The sequence below is a fragment of the Stigmatopora argus genome, chromosome 5 (genome assembly GCF_051989625.1).
Source record: "Stigmatopora argus isolate UIUO_Sarg chromosome 5, RoL_Sarg_1.0, whole genome shotgun sequence".
NCBI classification, from domain to species: Eukaryota; Metazoa; Chordata; class Actinopteri; order Syngnathiformes; family Syngnathidae; genus Stigmatopora; species Stigmatopora argus.
The window spans coordinates 178,062-191,521 of record NC_135391.1 but is presented as its reverse complement, the minus strand read 5'-3'; the positions used below and the strand labels follow the sequence as shown (position 1 = coordinate 191,521).

General features: G+C 51.8%; 1 protein-coding gene across 1 annotated transcript in view; it reads right to left on the bottom strand.

The window, feature by feature from the left end:
- Positions 1–10,083, bottom strand: part of LOC144073930 (uncharacterized) — a 31,815-nt gene extending 21,732 nt beyond the window's left edge. The window contains exons 1-2 of the mRNA XM_077599876.1: positions 10,022–10,083; positions 6,594–6,731 (exon numbers count right to left, since the gene is read on the bottom strand). Coding sequence (XP_077456002.1) covers positions 6,594–6,713 — 120 coding nt within the window. The 5' untranslated portion in view covers positions 6,714–6,731; positions 10,022–10,083. The remainder of the gene's footprint in view (positions 1–6,593; positions 6,732–10,021) is intronic.
- Between the last annotated feature and the right edge of the window lie 3,377 nt (positions 10,084–13,460).

Below are 13,460 nucleotides of genomic sequence, written 5' to 3'. Positions count from 1 at the left end.
ACATTGGCTATTGAGGAGGAATTAAAAGGCACCATCAGCGGAGGAGAGCATTCATTACGCCGCTCTAATGTAACCGACGGCTTCGAGCGGCGACCGGTCGTGGAGTGGCGCCATTTGGCTTCTCCTTTTTTCTTTCGCACTTGGACCCTTTCCTCGCTATAGGCTCATTTGGAGCACTCAGCGGGACCGCCGAAAGTCAATCAACATTCATTTACACGCGGGCAAACACTTAGGCAGAGCGCTAAGCAAACACAAAATGGGAGGTCGGGAGGGGGGGCGGAGAAAAGCACCTGAAAAAGGCCAATGTAAGGTAACGCGAGACGTACACACGCTTTAAAATGGGCAGGAAAAACAACCAATACTGAGCGCCCATTCAAACTGTGGACCATCCACCAAATGGCAACAAAGGCAAAACGGTTTTACAAATATTTCTTTTTAGGGCAAACGTAGCCGATATCGTCACCAGGTGTGTCACCGTGCGATGTACATATGCTTCACACAAAGCAGTAACCAAGCGTCAGCAATGATGGCAAATCCAAAAGAGGAGATTTCTTTTGGTTTTGCTCGACGCTGCCCATTAAACCGACGTCCTATTGTTATTCCGCCACTCCAATACGGCAATTTCACCCGTCGGCGTCCTTCTAGAAAGACTTTCTCCAGGAGGCTCGACTCGGTACCCCCGACCCGCCCGCCCGAAAGCAACGCATCGATGCAAAAGTTGCCGCGGTCGCTCCGTCTTAACACGGGAGCCACGTCCGCGCGTGCTCTACGGTGACGCCAAGACAAAGAAGACGCCAGATTGAAGTGACAAAACTAACTTGGACAAAGTGCAAACGTCGGCCCGCGGCGGAAGGCCTCGCCGCTGCTGAAAATGCTAAATGAGCTGTTCGGAGGCGGGCCGACATGCCTCTTGGAGCCGAGAGGCTGGACGGACCGCTGAGCAGACTTAAACGCGGGCGGCGGGCGGCGGGCTAGAGAAGAGATGACTGGGATGGGACGGGCGGACCGACGGAGGGACGGACGGGACGGACGGGATCACAAGAAAATATGTCTTTCCATCGTTGAGTGCTAATGGAGCCTGGAGTTGAGCGGCGGTGGCGAGGGAACACGCTCTCGGGCGCACGCGTCCCGTCAAATCTGGGTAAACACGCACGCGTGGCGGTCCGGGGGCCGCTCGGGGATTTGGGCCCGTCCCGGTTCGGCATCTGGCATATTTGGCCATCTCAGATCTCCTGTCAGGACCCCAATGCGCCACGACAGCCAGCGCGAGAGCGAGGCGGCGTCGACGGCGTCTGGAGACCCATCTCCATCTATGCATCTCTCACGTAAACAAATTCGCCCCCCTCCCTCCCCGGCCCCCCCGCCACATTCAAGCTAGCCTCTCTGCTCTATTACACACAACACACAGCTGCCACAAGCACTCAGACACCCAATCAACCACCACGGCGAGAGGAAGAGGATGAGAGGGGGTAAAAGCAGAGAAGAAAGAGAAGGTTAAGGGGAGATTGGACCGAGGGAGCATAAGGGGGCGGGGCTCAAATGGGAATGCTGAAAGGAGGGCCGGCGCTCCGGAACTGCGCTCATCGCGATGCCTGCCCAAGCGGGCGGGGGCCGGGGGCGGGGTATTTGGGGGGCAAAAAGCGGGCCGAGGGGGGGATCGTGGACCGTACCTGCTCTTCCCAGAAAAAAAACAGCAAATTTGTGTTGGGTACAGCGCTTTCCTCCCCATCCACCATCGATTCATATCTGGATGATACAGAAGTGGACGGGGCTAATTTGGCGACACGGCTGGAAATCTGAGATTATTATTTAGACAGCCGGTCATATCATTCTCAAGCGCCCCCAAATAGATGGAGCCCCGGGCACTCGCCCACATGGCTCATAACAGAAACCGCCCCTGACTATATCAATTCTGTGACTGGATTCGAAGTCTAGATTGGGGAGCGCCACTTTTCCCAGGAACTAGCTAGAAAACATAAGCTTGCGTCAAGAGCTATCATTTCTTCCGCACACAAATTTATATTAGAAAAATGCCGTGTACGTTCCCCTCGCACGAGTGAGCGCAGGGTCTTCAATTCCAACGATTAGTGTACTTCCTAGCGCAGGGGTAGGGAACCTATGGCTCGGGAGCCATATGTGGCTCTATTGATGGGTGTATATGGCTCTCCGCTAACCTGTGGTAAAATATGGGAACTACTGGTGAGAGACCTAAGTCCCGAACACACCAATGGGAGCGTCACACCGGCAATGTGGCGCCGACACCATCTCTAGCACCTTTTTAATCATAATTTTTCTTCATTAGACTCTTCTGCATGCATACTCTGATTGATACTCATTGATTAGCAACTGTGAAAAAATGTACTCAAAAGAATTCAGACTTTTTTTTACTTCCAAAGTGGTGAAATGATTAATAAATTGCACACATTTCATGTATTTTGACTTTTAAATTCTTATTATGGCTCTCAAGGAATAATGTTTGAAAATATGAATTGTTTATGGTTCTCTTTGTCAAAAAGGTTCCCGACCCCTGTCCTAGCGTATTGCGCAAAAATAACCTCACGTGTGTAAAAACTACTATTACTACGAAAAAGGGGACTCAAGTTGAATCTGTTGCCAAATGTGTTTGGTAAAGGTAACGGGTTGGACAATTCTTTGAACCATTTCTGAGATGACATTTTCTCACCCAAACTTGGCAGCATGTTCCCTCATTTTCTCAAGTCTAGGAGTTAAAGTTGCGAGAGACGGGAGCAAAAACTGTCAAAGCGCATCAATTCCTTTTCAGTGTCACGTGTATCCAATTGAATACTTTATTGTCATCATATAAGTATCATGAGATTTAAGTGCGTCTTAATGCGGTAATGCGGCATTTCATGGAACGCGTGGCCCCCGTACGTCCCGCGCTTCAAATAGTTCTCCTTGGAGCAAAAAAAAAGAGAGACATTTTGTAGTAAGACAGCATGGTGGAGGACAGAGTTGAAGGCATATCCAGAGAGACGCAAATTGATTTTTCCACATTACAAAGCATCCATCCATCCGTCCGACGGCTACCTCCCTCCCTCCCTCCCTCCCTCCCCTCTTCCTTCGCCTCCCCACTGCGTTCTCCCACCTTCACCTGATCAGATTATCGATCGGCGGACCGCTCGATGGACCGCCGGCTCGCTTATGCGGGCCGGGACAATTACTTCAGTGAGTTATAGCCATTAGTTTGCGTCCAGATCAATCTGTACTTCGACACGGAGAAATTCTGCAGACAGAGCACGAGGGACCGGTCGTCGGCGGACCATTCGCGGTACATTCAGGGGAAAAAAAACAACAACAACAACAAAAACACGCGAGACGGGCAACCCAACCAAGGTGACAACAGCCGGCGAGCCTTAAAAGACATACCGGCGGGTTCATGGTTGGCCCAAGAATCCAATTTGGCCGTGTACCAACGGGATCTGGTGCTATGTCGGGTTGTAAGATTCCCTGACCAATTTTTGAAAAACTCTGAGCCAAAATGGAAAATCACCTTCCTAACAACCACCACTTTAGATTGTCCAAGCACGACATACACAGTTGACGGAGAACGGATACCTAGCATTGTCAAATCTTCTGTTTTGTGTGTGGTGTGTGTGCTTTTTGTTCTCAATTACAGCAATAATAATAATAATAATAATAATAATAATAATCGGACATAGGCCATGTCGTCATTGCCACAACACAAAAAAGCCTACTTGTCATCACAATGGCGTGGGTACAGCTAGCGATGTGCTATATCAGGGGTCGGGAACCTTTTTGACAGAGAGAGCCATAAACAATTCCTATTTTCTAATGTTATTCCTTGAGAGCCATACTCTGAATTGAAAAGTAAAAATACATGAAAATGTGTGATTTATTTTTGGGTCATTTCACCACTTTTGAAGTACAAAAACTATCCAAATTCTCTTGACAACATTGTTATGCCGCTAATAAATCAGTAGCAATGATATCATGCATGGAGAAGAGTCATAAAATACTGAATTATGATTAAAGTGGTGCTAGAGGTAGTGTCAACGCCACAGTGACGCTCTATTCGTGCGTTCGGGACTCAGCTTTCTCACCAGTGATTTACCTATTTTACCTCACAGGTTAGTGGAGAGCCATATGCACCCATGGAAAGAGCCACATATGGCTCCCGAGCCATAGGTTCCCTACCCCTGTACTATATTGTCGTCACGTTGAGATGAAGCAAGCCTAAAGATGAGATGTAAGACAAAGGGATTCCTTAGCGTGCTGCTCGATGGACGGACGGACAGGTCGCTATCAGAGACGGAAGACAAAGGCAAAGAGGAGGCAGCACGCATGCATACACACACAAACACACACAAAACACACAAACACACACACACAGCAGGTGTCTCCTGGATGCAACCCAATGGCATTGCTTTGACATTGCATAAGCCATTAAAGGTAAACTAGTACTAATGTCGGAGGCAAATCTATTTATGTTGATGGTATTCATGGGCAATGGTTCCATAACATTGATCAACACAGTCTAATAGGAAAATAATAAACAATTACTCCTGCAGACGAGAGGGGTAATTGATTTTCTTCTGTAAATTACCACCGCCATCAAGCCTGCCTACGCACAAAGGTGATCATCTGCATAAAATCAATGGGATATGATCCGAACGGACAGCGGGCAGCGGGCGCCGCGGCCCGGGAAACAGAAGATGGCACGCCGTCCTGGCGCCGGCCGTCCTCACGCCGGCCGTCCTCACACCGGCCCGCCTCCCTCCCTCCGCCCGACTTTGCTTTCCAAAAGGAAAGCGGCGGATGATTCGGGTTGGCTCAAATCAATTAACGCCGCCAGCAGCGACAAAGGGGTCGGGCTTTTAACGGCGAGCCGCCGACAATCAGCCGCGAGGCGCTTTCACTATACATTAGCTGGCGGGGGAGCGACGCCCGGCCGAGGGACGTCGGGGCCGCCGCCCGCCATTTAGCCTGGCGAGGAGCCGATGAATGGGAGGAGGACGCTTCCCTTTCAAAATGCACTCCCTTCATCCACTTTAATGGCTCACCCACGGCAACGCGGAGTGCGTTAACGGCCAATAGCCGCATTAAGTCGGGAGTATTTTTTAAGAGTGCGGGCAAGGCGGCGCCCATTTAGCATTTCCATTTGTGCCGTCGTTGTAAATTGCGCCCCGGCCAATCAAAAGCTCGGCTACGCTCGGCGCAGTCTGTTACCCATTATCGGGCCACGCTGATTTATCGGGAATAGTTAACGGGAGAGGCTAAGCGCGGGCGGGCGGGCCGGCACTCCATCCAGATTGGGACGGCGCGGCGTGGCGCGGCGTGGCCAGGCAGACGCTCCGACGGCGCCGGCGCGGTGACGGGAAAGGCGCGGCCCCGCCCGGCGTGGGCGCTAATGGACACGTCGGACACGAGCGGGCGAGCGGACGGCTCTTTATCGCTTTGTCCCCTTTTCTACGAGTCCCCAACCTTGACCACTTGCCTGATTTCTCATTTTGTGTGGACTGCGGCTGACAGTGAGCGCCTCTGATTGAGGGGATCCATTAGGGATCAGCCGGAGGAAAGCCCCTTTGATGGATGAGACCAGCAGTCACCTTCAAAGCTTGCTAACAACACCTGTATCCTCGCTGTCACACACGCGCACGCACCAGCACACGCACGTACGTACATACGCACGCACGCACGGACACACACACACGCACGGACACACACACACGCACACACTGATGCAGGCGCGCTTCTGCTGACATATAGCAATTGACTCACTTTGTCGGGCGAGAGGGAGGAAGATGGGAGAGATGGCTTCAATAGATAGAACCCAAATCCATTGCGGCCCGTCCCGAACGCCGCTAGCCAAAACCAACGGTGGAGAGGCGCAAGAAGTCAAAATACAATTAACGGCGTTGCACCAAAGTCGAAATGCGCCACTCGATGCTCACGGAATATGAAAGATGGTTGGGGGGACCAAAAAATAAAAAAGTTTGCTCTGCACTACAAGTGGTGTCAATTGCGTTTGATAAGAGCAGCAGTACGACGACAAGATGGACACCCGTATGTAATAGCGGATCATCACAGGAAGTCCTTACTACCTTTAATTGGCTTCTCAAAGTCGACATTGGCCAAAATGATGATGATCCTCAGACTAGTTCAATGTGTCCATTGTATTTTTCTCGCTCTACAAATTACCGAATGCCGATTTGATACGTTTTGGCACCTGTAACTCGAATAAAAGACGGACGAGAACACCAGGACTGATTTCCAAACATTAAAACCTTTTTCACGGGGACAGATCTTGCACCCAGTACGAGTTTTTAGCGTTGCGAATGAAGGCCTGTTCAAGGGTGGCATTTTTAACCTACATTTAACCCTTTTTTGCCTTTTCCTACAGACATAATGCTTTTGTGGAGTAATTACATCAACGTACGTAGGAAAGAAAAAATGAGATGGAGTTTGTGTTCATCATTGTGGACCAGAATAAGCCGCCTGTTTCTCGCAAGCTAATTGCGCTCAGCCGTATTATCACATTAAGGCCCATCAGCAGTTGACATTTAAATACACAGGTGCTAAAAGCCTCTCTGCTTCTTTAATATGAACATTACCAGGCGTCCTTTCGTCCGTCCGTCCATCCGTCCGTAAGCCGAGGTCTCGTCCACTCTCATTTTTCCCTTTTGCTGGCTCTCGGGGTTGCATTGGGCGCTCTCGCTCGCCAATGGATCCATCTGGTGTCGATATCGATCCTAAAAAACAAAGATAAGACGCCGTCAAATGGGTACATGCTGTGAAATACGGAGGGAGGCCTCGCTGGGGTGACGCTAAGCGGGAGGAGGGGAGGTGGGAGGTTGGGGGGATATGAACAAGAGCACTGGAGTGTGCGAAGCCAGGGACGAGTGGCTAAAAGCTAGCCAGGAAGGTCAGCGCATATAGCATAGCGTGGCGTGGCGGCGTTACGCGAGGAAGGTAGAAGCTGATGGGCAGCAAATGAACAAATTATGACGGGCTCCATTTTGCCGGATGGGGTCACCCCCTCCCCCCCACTCCTCCCTCTCCTCCCTCCTCTCTCTTCTTCTCTCTCTTCTCTCTCTTCTCCTCCCTGACAGTTCAATTTCCCCCTCTCGCCTCTCGGCCGCGGCCCGCTAATTGTGAGTGAAGCCTTATCATTGGGCCCCCCGTTCGCCCTCGTCTCGGGGAGGAGAGCGGAATGTCAAAATGTTATCCGAGACGGCGAGGCGCCGAGACAGAGGTCGCGCGCAATAAGAGTGGACGCGGCGTCCGGCGAGGGACGGACGGGCGTCCGTCCGTTCCCGTCGCGACGTTCGGACCATTTCAATCCGAGCCGCGACGGTCCGACAGCAAAAAAAAAAAAAGAAAAAAGAAAAACCTCTACGTCAGGGGTCGGGAACCTTTTTGACGAAGAGAGCCACAAACAATTCATATTTTCCAATGTTATTCCTTGATGAGCCATACTACAAATTTAAAAGTCAAAATACATACATCTAAACGAGTGCCTTTTCCATTATTTTTTTGTAATTTCATCACTTTTAAAGTGGAAAAAAATGAATATTTTTAAAAGATTCTTATGCTGTTGCTAATCAATGAGAGGATGCATTCCATAAGAGTATACTGCAAAAAAATGAAGATTAAATCAGTTCTAGATGTAATATCTCAGTTCTGTCACCAGCAATTTCCATATTTTAGCTCACAGGTTAGCAAAGAGCCAGATGCACCCATCCAAAGAGCCTCATGTGGCTCCCGAGCCATAGGTTCCCTACCCCTGCTCTACGTGAACGCGAGCGGCCCGACGGGCCCGGTATCGAACCCTCCGGTCCGGAACCGTGAGGCACGGGAATCCGGTAAACACTGTATTTGCGAAATAGCGGCGCTAGCTCGGCGCCCGCGCAATTCTCCCGCGGACGGCCTAGAGATGGAAATTTAAATATTGATGGTTTAAATGGGATCCCGTCCGCCACGTCTGAAATGAGAGCGGAAAAGGAGCCACTGTAATAGCTGGAAAAATGGCATTCTAGACACTTTCTATGCAAATCCGCCAGCCAAGGTTACGACAAAGAACACCCAGACCAAAAAAAAAAAAAAGCACTTTAGTGTCACTCTAACAGAGCTCCCGTTTACTTTCAATTTGGAGTTTAAGGCATGGAATGGATTTTATTGTTTTTGTTTGACATCAAAACTCCAGCCACTTCCGAATGCCAGTTCTGCTAACTTTGTTTTTACAACAGCAATTTGGTCTAAAAGTAGCCATTTGAGACATTTTAACGGTGGTTTGCCCGCCGGCTGATTGCGCCGCCCCGGGGTCACCCTAATCTGAATGCCACGCGGAAGGAAGTGGCAGGACGGACAGAAGCGCTGACCCCAGACGTCGCCCCCTGCGGTAGATGGGGGGGGAAGCGGAGGCCACGAGATGGGGAGCGTGAAGAAAGACTGGTCTATATTGCCAGAATGCTAATAAGGGTTAATTCCTCGGTTAAGGATTAACAAGGCGCAAGGGTGTGATAGGCAAGCGCTTGTCGGCCTTCTCAAATTCAAGTTGAAATAGACTCCATTAGGGGAGCCGAACGATCCTTTCTGGAATGACTCCTTTTATTTTTTTTAAACCACAAAACAACGCCTTATCCGACGGATGTCGTCTCACAGACGTAGCTGGGGGCGAGACGGTCCGGCTCGTCAAACAACGTGACCTTAAGGCGAGCCCGCGCTAATGACCACCCACGCTAAGCTAATCTTTCATCATCGGCTCGCCGTCGTCGGAATAGTCCGGACGCCATTAGCCGACTAATGGCCAAAATAGCAGCCGCTCGCCGTTAAAAAGCGGCCTCGCTCGCTCGCTCGCCGTAGAAATTAGCGCGTGAAGGGGGCGAGTGACGGACGTGCCGGTGACCCTTCCACGTATAGCTAGGGGGTTTAAGCCCTGACCCTACACGCTCGACCGGACGGGGGCTGATATGCCAGTCGGGCAGAGCCACATTTGTAAAAAAGGCCAGATAGCCAATTACGGGAGCCCACGCCGGGGATAATAGCCTGCCCGTCAGAGAAACCCCCTCCCTGCGCGATCTGCACGTGCGCGCCTGTGCCAATAGCCGGCCGGCTCAAATAACCCACCCCCCATTGGCTCCCCCCCGTTCTCACCTATTTGCCCTATATCTTCACGGCTAAGGTATTCATTTTAGAGCGCCACGGCGCGCAGGTCGTTAGCGTGATTCATTTGGGCTTTCGCAAAAGGCAAAAAAAGAATTAAAAATGCCAGGCCTTTCCCTTTCTTTCATTTCATTTCCTTTCCTTTCCTGCTACACTGACGCATTTTAAGCGGCGCCAAGCTAGGGATAGTATTCCACCATCACGGCCATTACCGCTTTACGGTGGCGAGCCCAAACATGTTGATGACGCGATTGCTCAGGGCGCTTGCCTAAATCGGGGGTTGCCAGACGTCCAATCCATTTCCCCCGTGGACATCAAGTATTGAGAGTTTGTTCAAGTGACCCAAAAAACAGTCAGTGGCCACAAATTGTGATCCTCTGTAGCATGCACTTGTACCTCATGTGGCTAGGAGGTGAATACATACACATATATATACATCAACATATACATATACTTATAAATGCATACACACATATATACCCTTTGAAAATGATCGGTGTCGCCGTGGTGCCTTTTGTGGATTTTCACATTTTTATGAACTTTAAAAAAATAATTATAATTAATAGTGGGGGGAAAAAAATCGCAAAGTGGTAAATTTCCGAAAAGTGAAGACGCGAGGGATTACTGGATTGCTTTTTTTAAGCACGAACTGAGGCATCGGAGCACCCATTCGAGGGATGATTGACGAGGCCCAACGAGTTGGAAAGCGAAAACAAACAAAACGGGAGGAAAGCTGGGATAGTAGAGACATTTGGAGGAAACGGACCAGGACGGGATGATGGTCTGACGGGGGGGTGGCGGGGCTTTGAGACAGAGAAAGAAAAAAAAAAAAAACAACACAGGAGGGGCAGCTGGGGAATCATTCCAAAGCTCTTACACGAGCGCTCGTCCTGTACTTGCTATGGACGCGTGATCTCCTCAAGGACTCGGCCCAGCCACCTGAAACGGAGCCATGATGGACTATCAGAGGAGGAGAAGGCGTGCGTTCGTTCGGGGGTGGGGGGGATTGGTTTCGGTCCGCCATTGGCCGCCATCGGCACCGCCGCTGGATTTAGTGCTCTGCTGCTGACACATGGCTTTGAGCGTGCTAGCTAGGAAAGCACTTTAACTCTCGGCTGCTTTTACGGCGCGTACGCACCTCATAAAACTCCAGTCTACGTGGCATCGCTCACGCTTAGTAGACGCTCGCTCCCGTTCAAGTACCAAATCCTCCGAGGGAGAAAGAGAGCCAGTCACTTGCGTCCGTTGATTTGTTTTCGGGCTTTTCGCCGTCAAAATACGAGTACGTTGCAAGAAGCCGGCGGCCGGGGGGCGGGTACCTTTTCCAAACCGACACGCCGGCCACGGGACGGGATGCCCGCGCGCGTCACGTGAGGACTCGGGCGGGCCTTCGGGGAGGCCTTCCACGGACCACCGTTACCCACCGAGCCTAACCGTGAACAGGAATCGAGTCCGCTGGCATCGGATGCGGGAATTAGGCCACTTGAGAGGCATTTAATGGCTATGAATGAGGGAGCGGGTCCGCCATCGAGAAGGGGATTTTGGGACCCCTGCCGATGGCAGCTCAAATGGCCAAAAAGAAAAGCCATACGCCACGGAGCCACTTTGGCCGTAATAGAGACGCCGGCTCCGTAAACGGCGGGCGGGCGGGAGCCCGACGGGAGCCGAGCGTGAGATTGAGGATTTCTCACACGCGCCCCCGTCCCCGTCCCATGCATTATTCATGGCGCCGCGCAACAAGACTCTGCGAGGGGAGAATTACGCAGCATGAAGAGAACAGGGGAAGGAAGGCGAGGGGCAGGAGAGTGGCGGGCTGGAGCTGGGGAGGTGCGGGGGGGACTCGCGGAGGGGAACGTGCTCTCACACGGGTGAGGCCCAAAAGGAAGCCCAAAGAGAGACGGCGGGCGGACACGCTCCAATCTCCATTTTCTTTTCCCGTCGGCTTAACCCCCGGACGGTTGCCGGCCGGCCGAAGGCGGGCGAACGCGGGCGGGTCGCCCGGAGTGGCGTGGCGTGGCGTCGGAAATGAATATGGAAGGCGGCGGCGGCGGCGGCGCGGCCAGATTGCCTCGCAATTTGCATCGGTTAAGTACACGTCTCGCGAGCGCCTTTGTATTCCGAGCACAGAGGCGAAGAACGGCAGCGGCGGCGGCGGCGGCGGCGGCGGTGGGGAAATTTCAGGGCTCCGTTACAATTCGTGTTCGGCCTCGCTTCTTCCTAATAAAAAACAGTGGGAAGTGAGCCTGTGTTGGAATTGATTTGTTTAACAATGGCCGCCCAACAAAGCGGGAGGCGTGCGAGAAGCGCCAGAAGAGCCAGAAGCAAGGAAGCAAAAATAGGAGGCGCGCTCTCCGCAAATGAATCCCCGGGACCGAGAAATTGCCACGTTGCGCCCAGACACTATTTGACAAATGAATTGCAGCCAATCACGTATACGTACGTCCTATGTTTTTCACCCCGATAATTGATCGATAGCAAAGGGGGGCGGCTTTGGGCTTCCCGTCCCACCCAACCACGTTTTGCCGGGCCCTGCGCTCTTAATTTAGCCCCCAAAAGTAGAGCGACTAATTGGCCAAATGCAATTGATCAGCCGGTGCTTTTTTGGGGGGGGCGGGAAACGATTAAGCGGGAGCGACTCCGTCGGAGGAAAGCGCTGCCATCAAATTGGAGTTATTCTCCTGATGACCCTCATTTTCTTTGTCTGAAAGCCTTTCTCGGCGGACGACTAATGCTTATTGGAGTGCCGACTTAATGGAATATTCCATTACGTGCCGTATTTTGCTTCGACGCCGGCCTAGGTGTGTGCGTGTGTGTGCGTGCGTGTGTGTGTATGCGCGTGTGTGTGTGTACGCACGTGTGTGTGTACGTGTGCGTCTCCTCAGAAGTGATCTTAATGACAAGAATGTGACGCTTACTGGCTTTTTAACTTTCCGGTGATGAAAAGCCAGGATTCATTTGGGCTACAGATTTCATTTGTTCAGAACAGGAAAAACAATATAAATCACTTTTAGAGTGATTAGAGGGAGGGTTGGATTAATCCAGGCTTGATTAGGGCATTATGCCGCCTTGTTATGGACACACAGGGTGACTGACGGTAATTACTGTCTGTAATAGGAGAACACGCACCAACACGCGCACGCTCGCACACACACGCACACACACACACGCACACTCACACACACACACGCACACGCACACGCTCACACACACACACACACACACACGCACACACACCACCGCCGCCGCAGAAGCAGCCGAGGCGCGTTTACGTCGGCTTTCCAGCAATTACATTGACAAATCCGTCAAAGAGTCGCGAGCGTCGGGGCCCCTCCGCCGCCGCCGCCACCGCCGCCGACGCGCGCCGACGCTTTTCCCCGCGAGTGAGTCATGGCTTTCTTTACCATTATTGATATCCCCGGACAAACATATTCACCCAGATAATAAAAACAAATGGCATCGGGCGAGGCCGAGACGACTGTGTGAAAAATTAGAGGGCCTCCAAATGGGCAAATCGATTGGGGGACGCGCCACGGACGCACTTGCGCCAATTTTGCAGCCCAAAGAAACAAAGGGACATTCCAATGGGCTCCTTTTTTACTCTTTGCGGAAGGTGAATTGAATTGTAGAAGGGCTGGCTGCCCGGCTAAATATCCTTTAGCCGACAAGAGCGAATGAGACGCGTCCCATTAAATAGGGATTGGAAAAATGGCACTCAGCTGGCTTTTTAAATTTTTTTCTCAACACTCGGCCGCTCGGAGAAGAACTTACTGAAAGACGGCTAGCTAGCGACGGCGGGCCAAATGAGCCGCCCTCTTTTTAGGGGGGCCGTGTAAGGGCCCCCGCTTTACCAGCGCGTCTTCCTTGCGTTTTTACGGCCAACGTCGGGGAGCTCCGAACGACGACGGCGAGGACGGGCCCTTGCATTATTCAATTAATAGCCGAAAGGGGCGCAATTCATGCGGCGGGAAACGCAAACGGCGGGCTGGGATGGCAAAGGCGGGCCCCCCAAACCCTCCCCCAAGTCCCCTTTCATTTTGCCAAATGAAATATACAGCGAGAGCAAGCTAAAAGGCACTTTCAATCAGCCGCAGCGGCTCTTTCCGTCAATCCCGACCACGACAACAACAATCTGGCCCGCTCCGAGTCGACATCCATTCGCCGATAAATTCAATCAGCGACGGCGCTCACAAAGCACGCTTTTTTTTTCACAGCCAGGCAACATTTTGGGCCTTTTGCTTGGAGTGAGGTGGCGCGGGAACACATTTTACTTGTGGCGCAAAGTCGCTTCGATTTGGAAGCCGCGGCCGGCGGTCTCC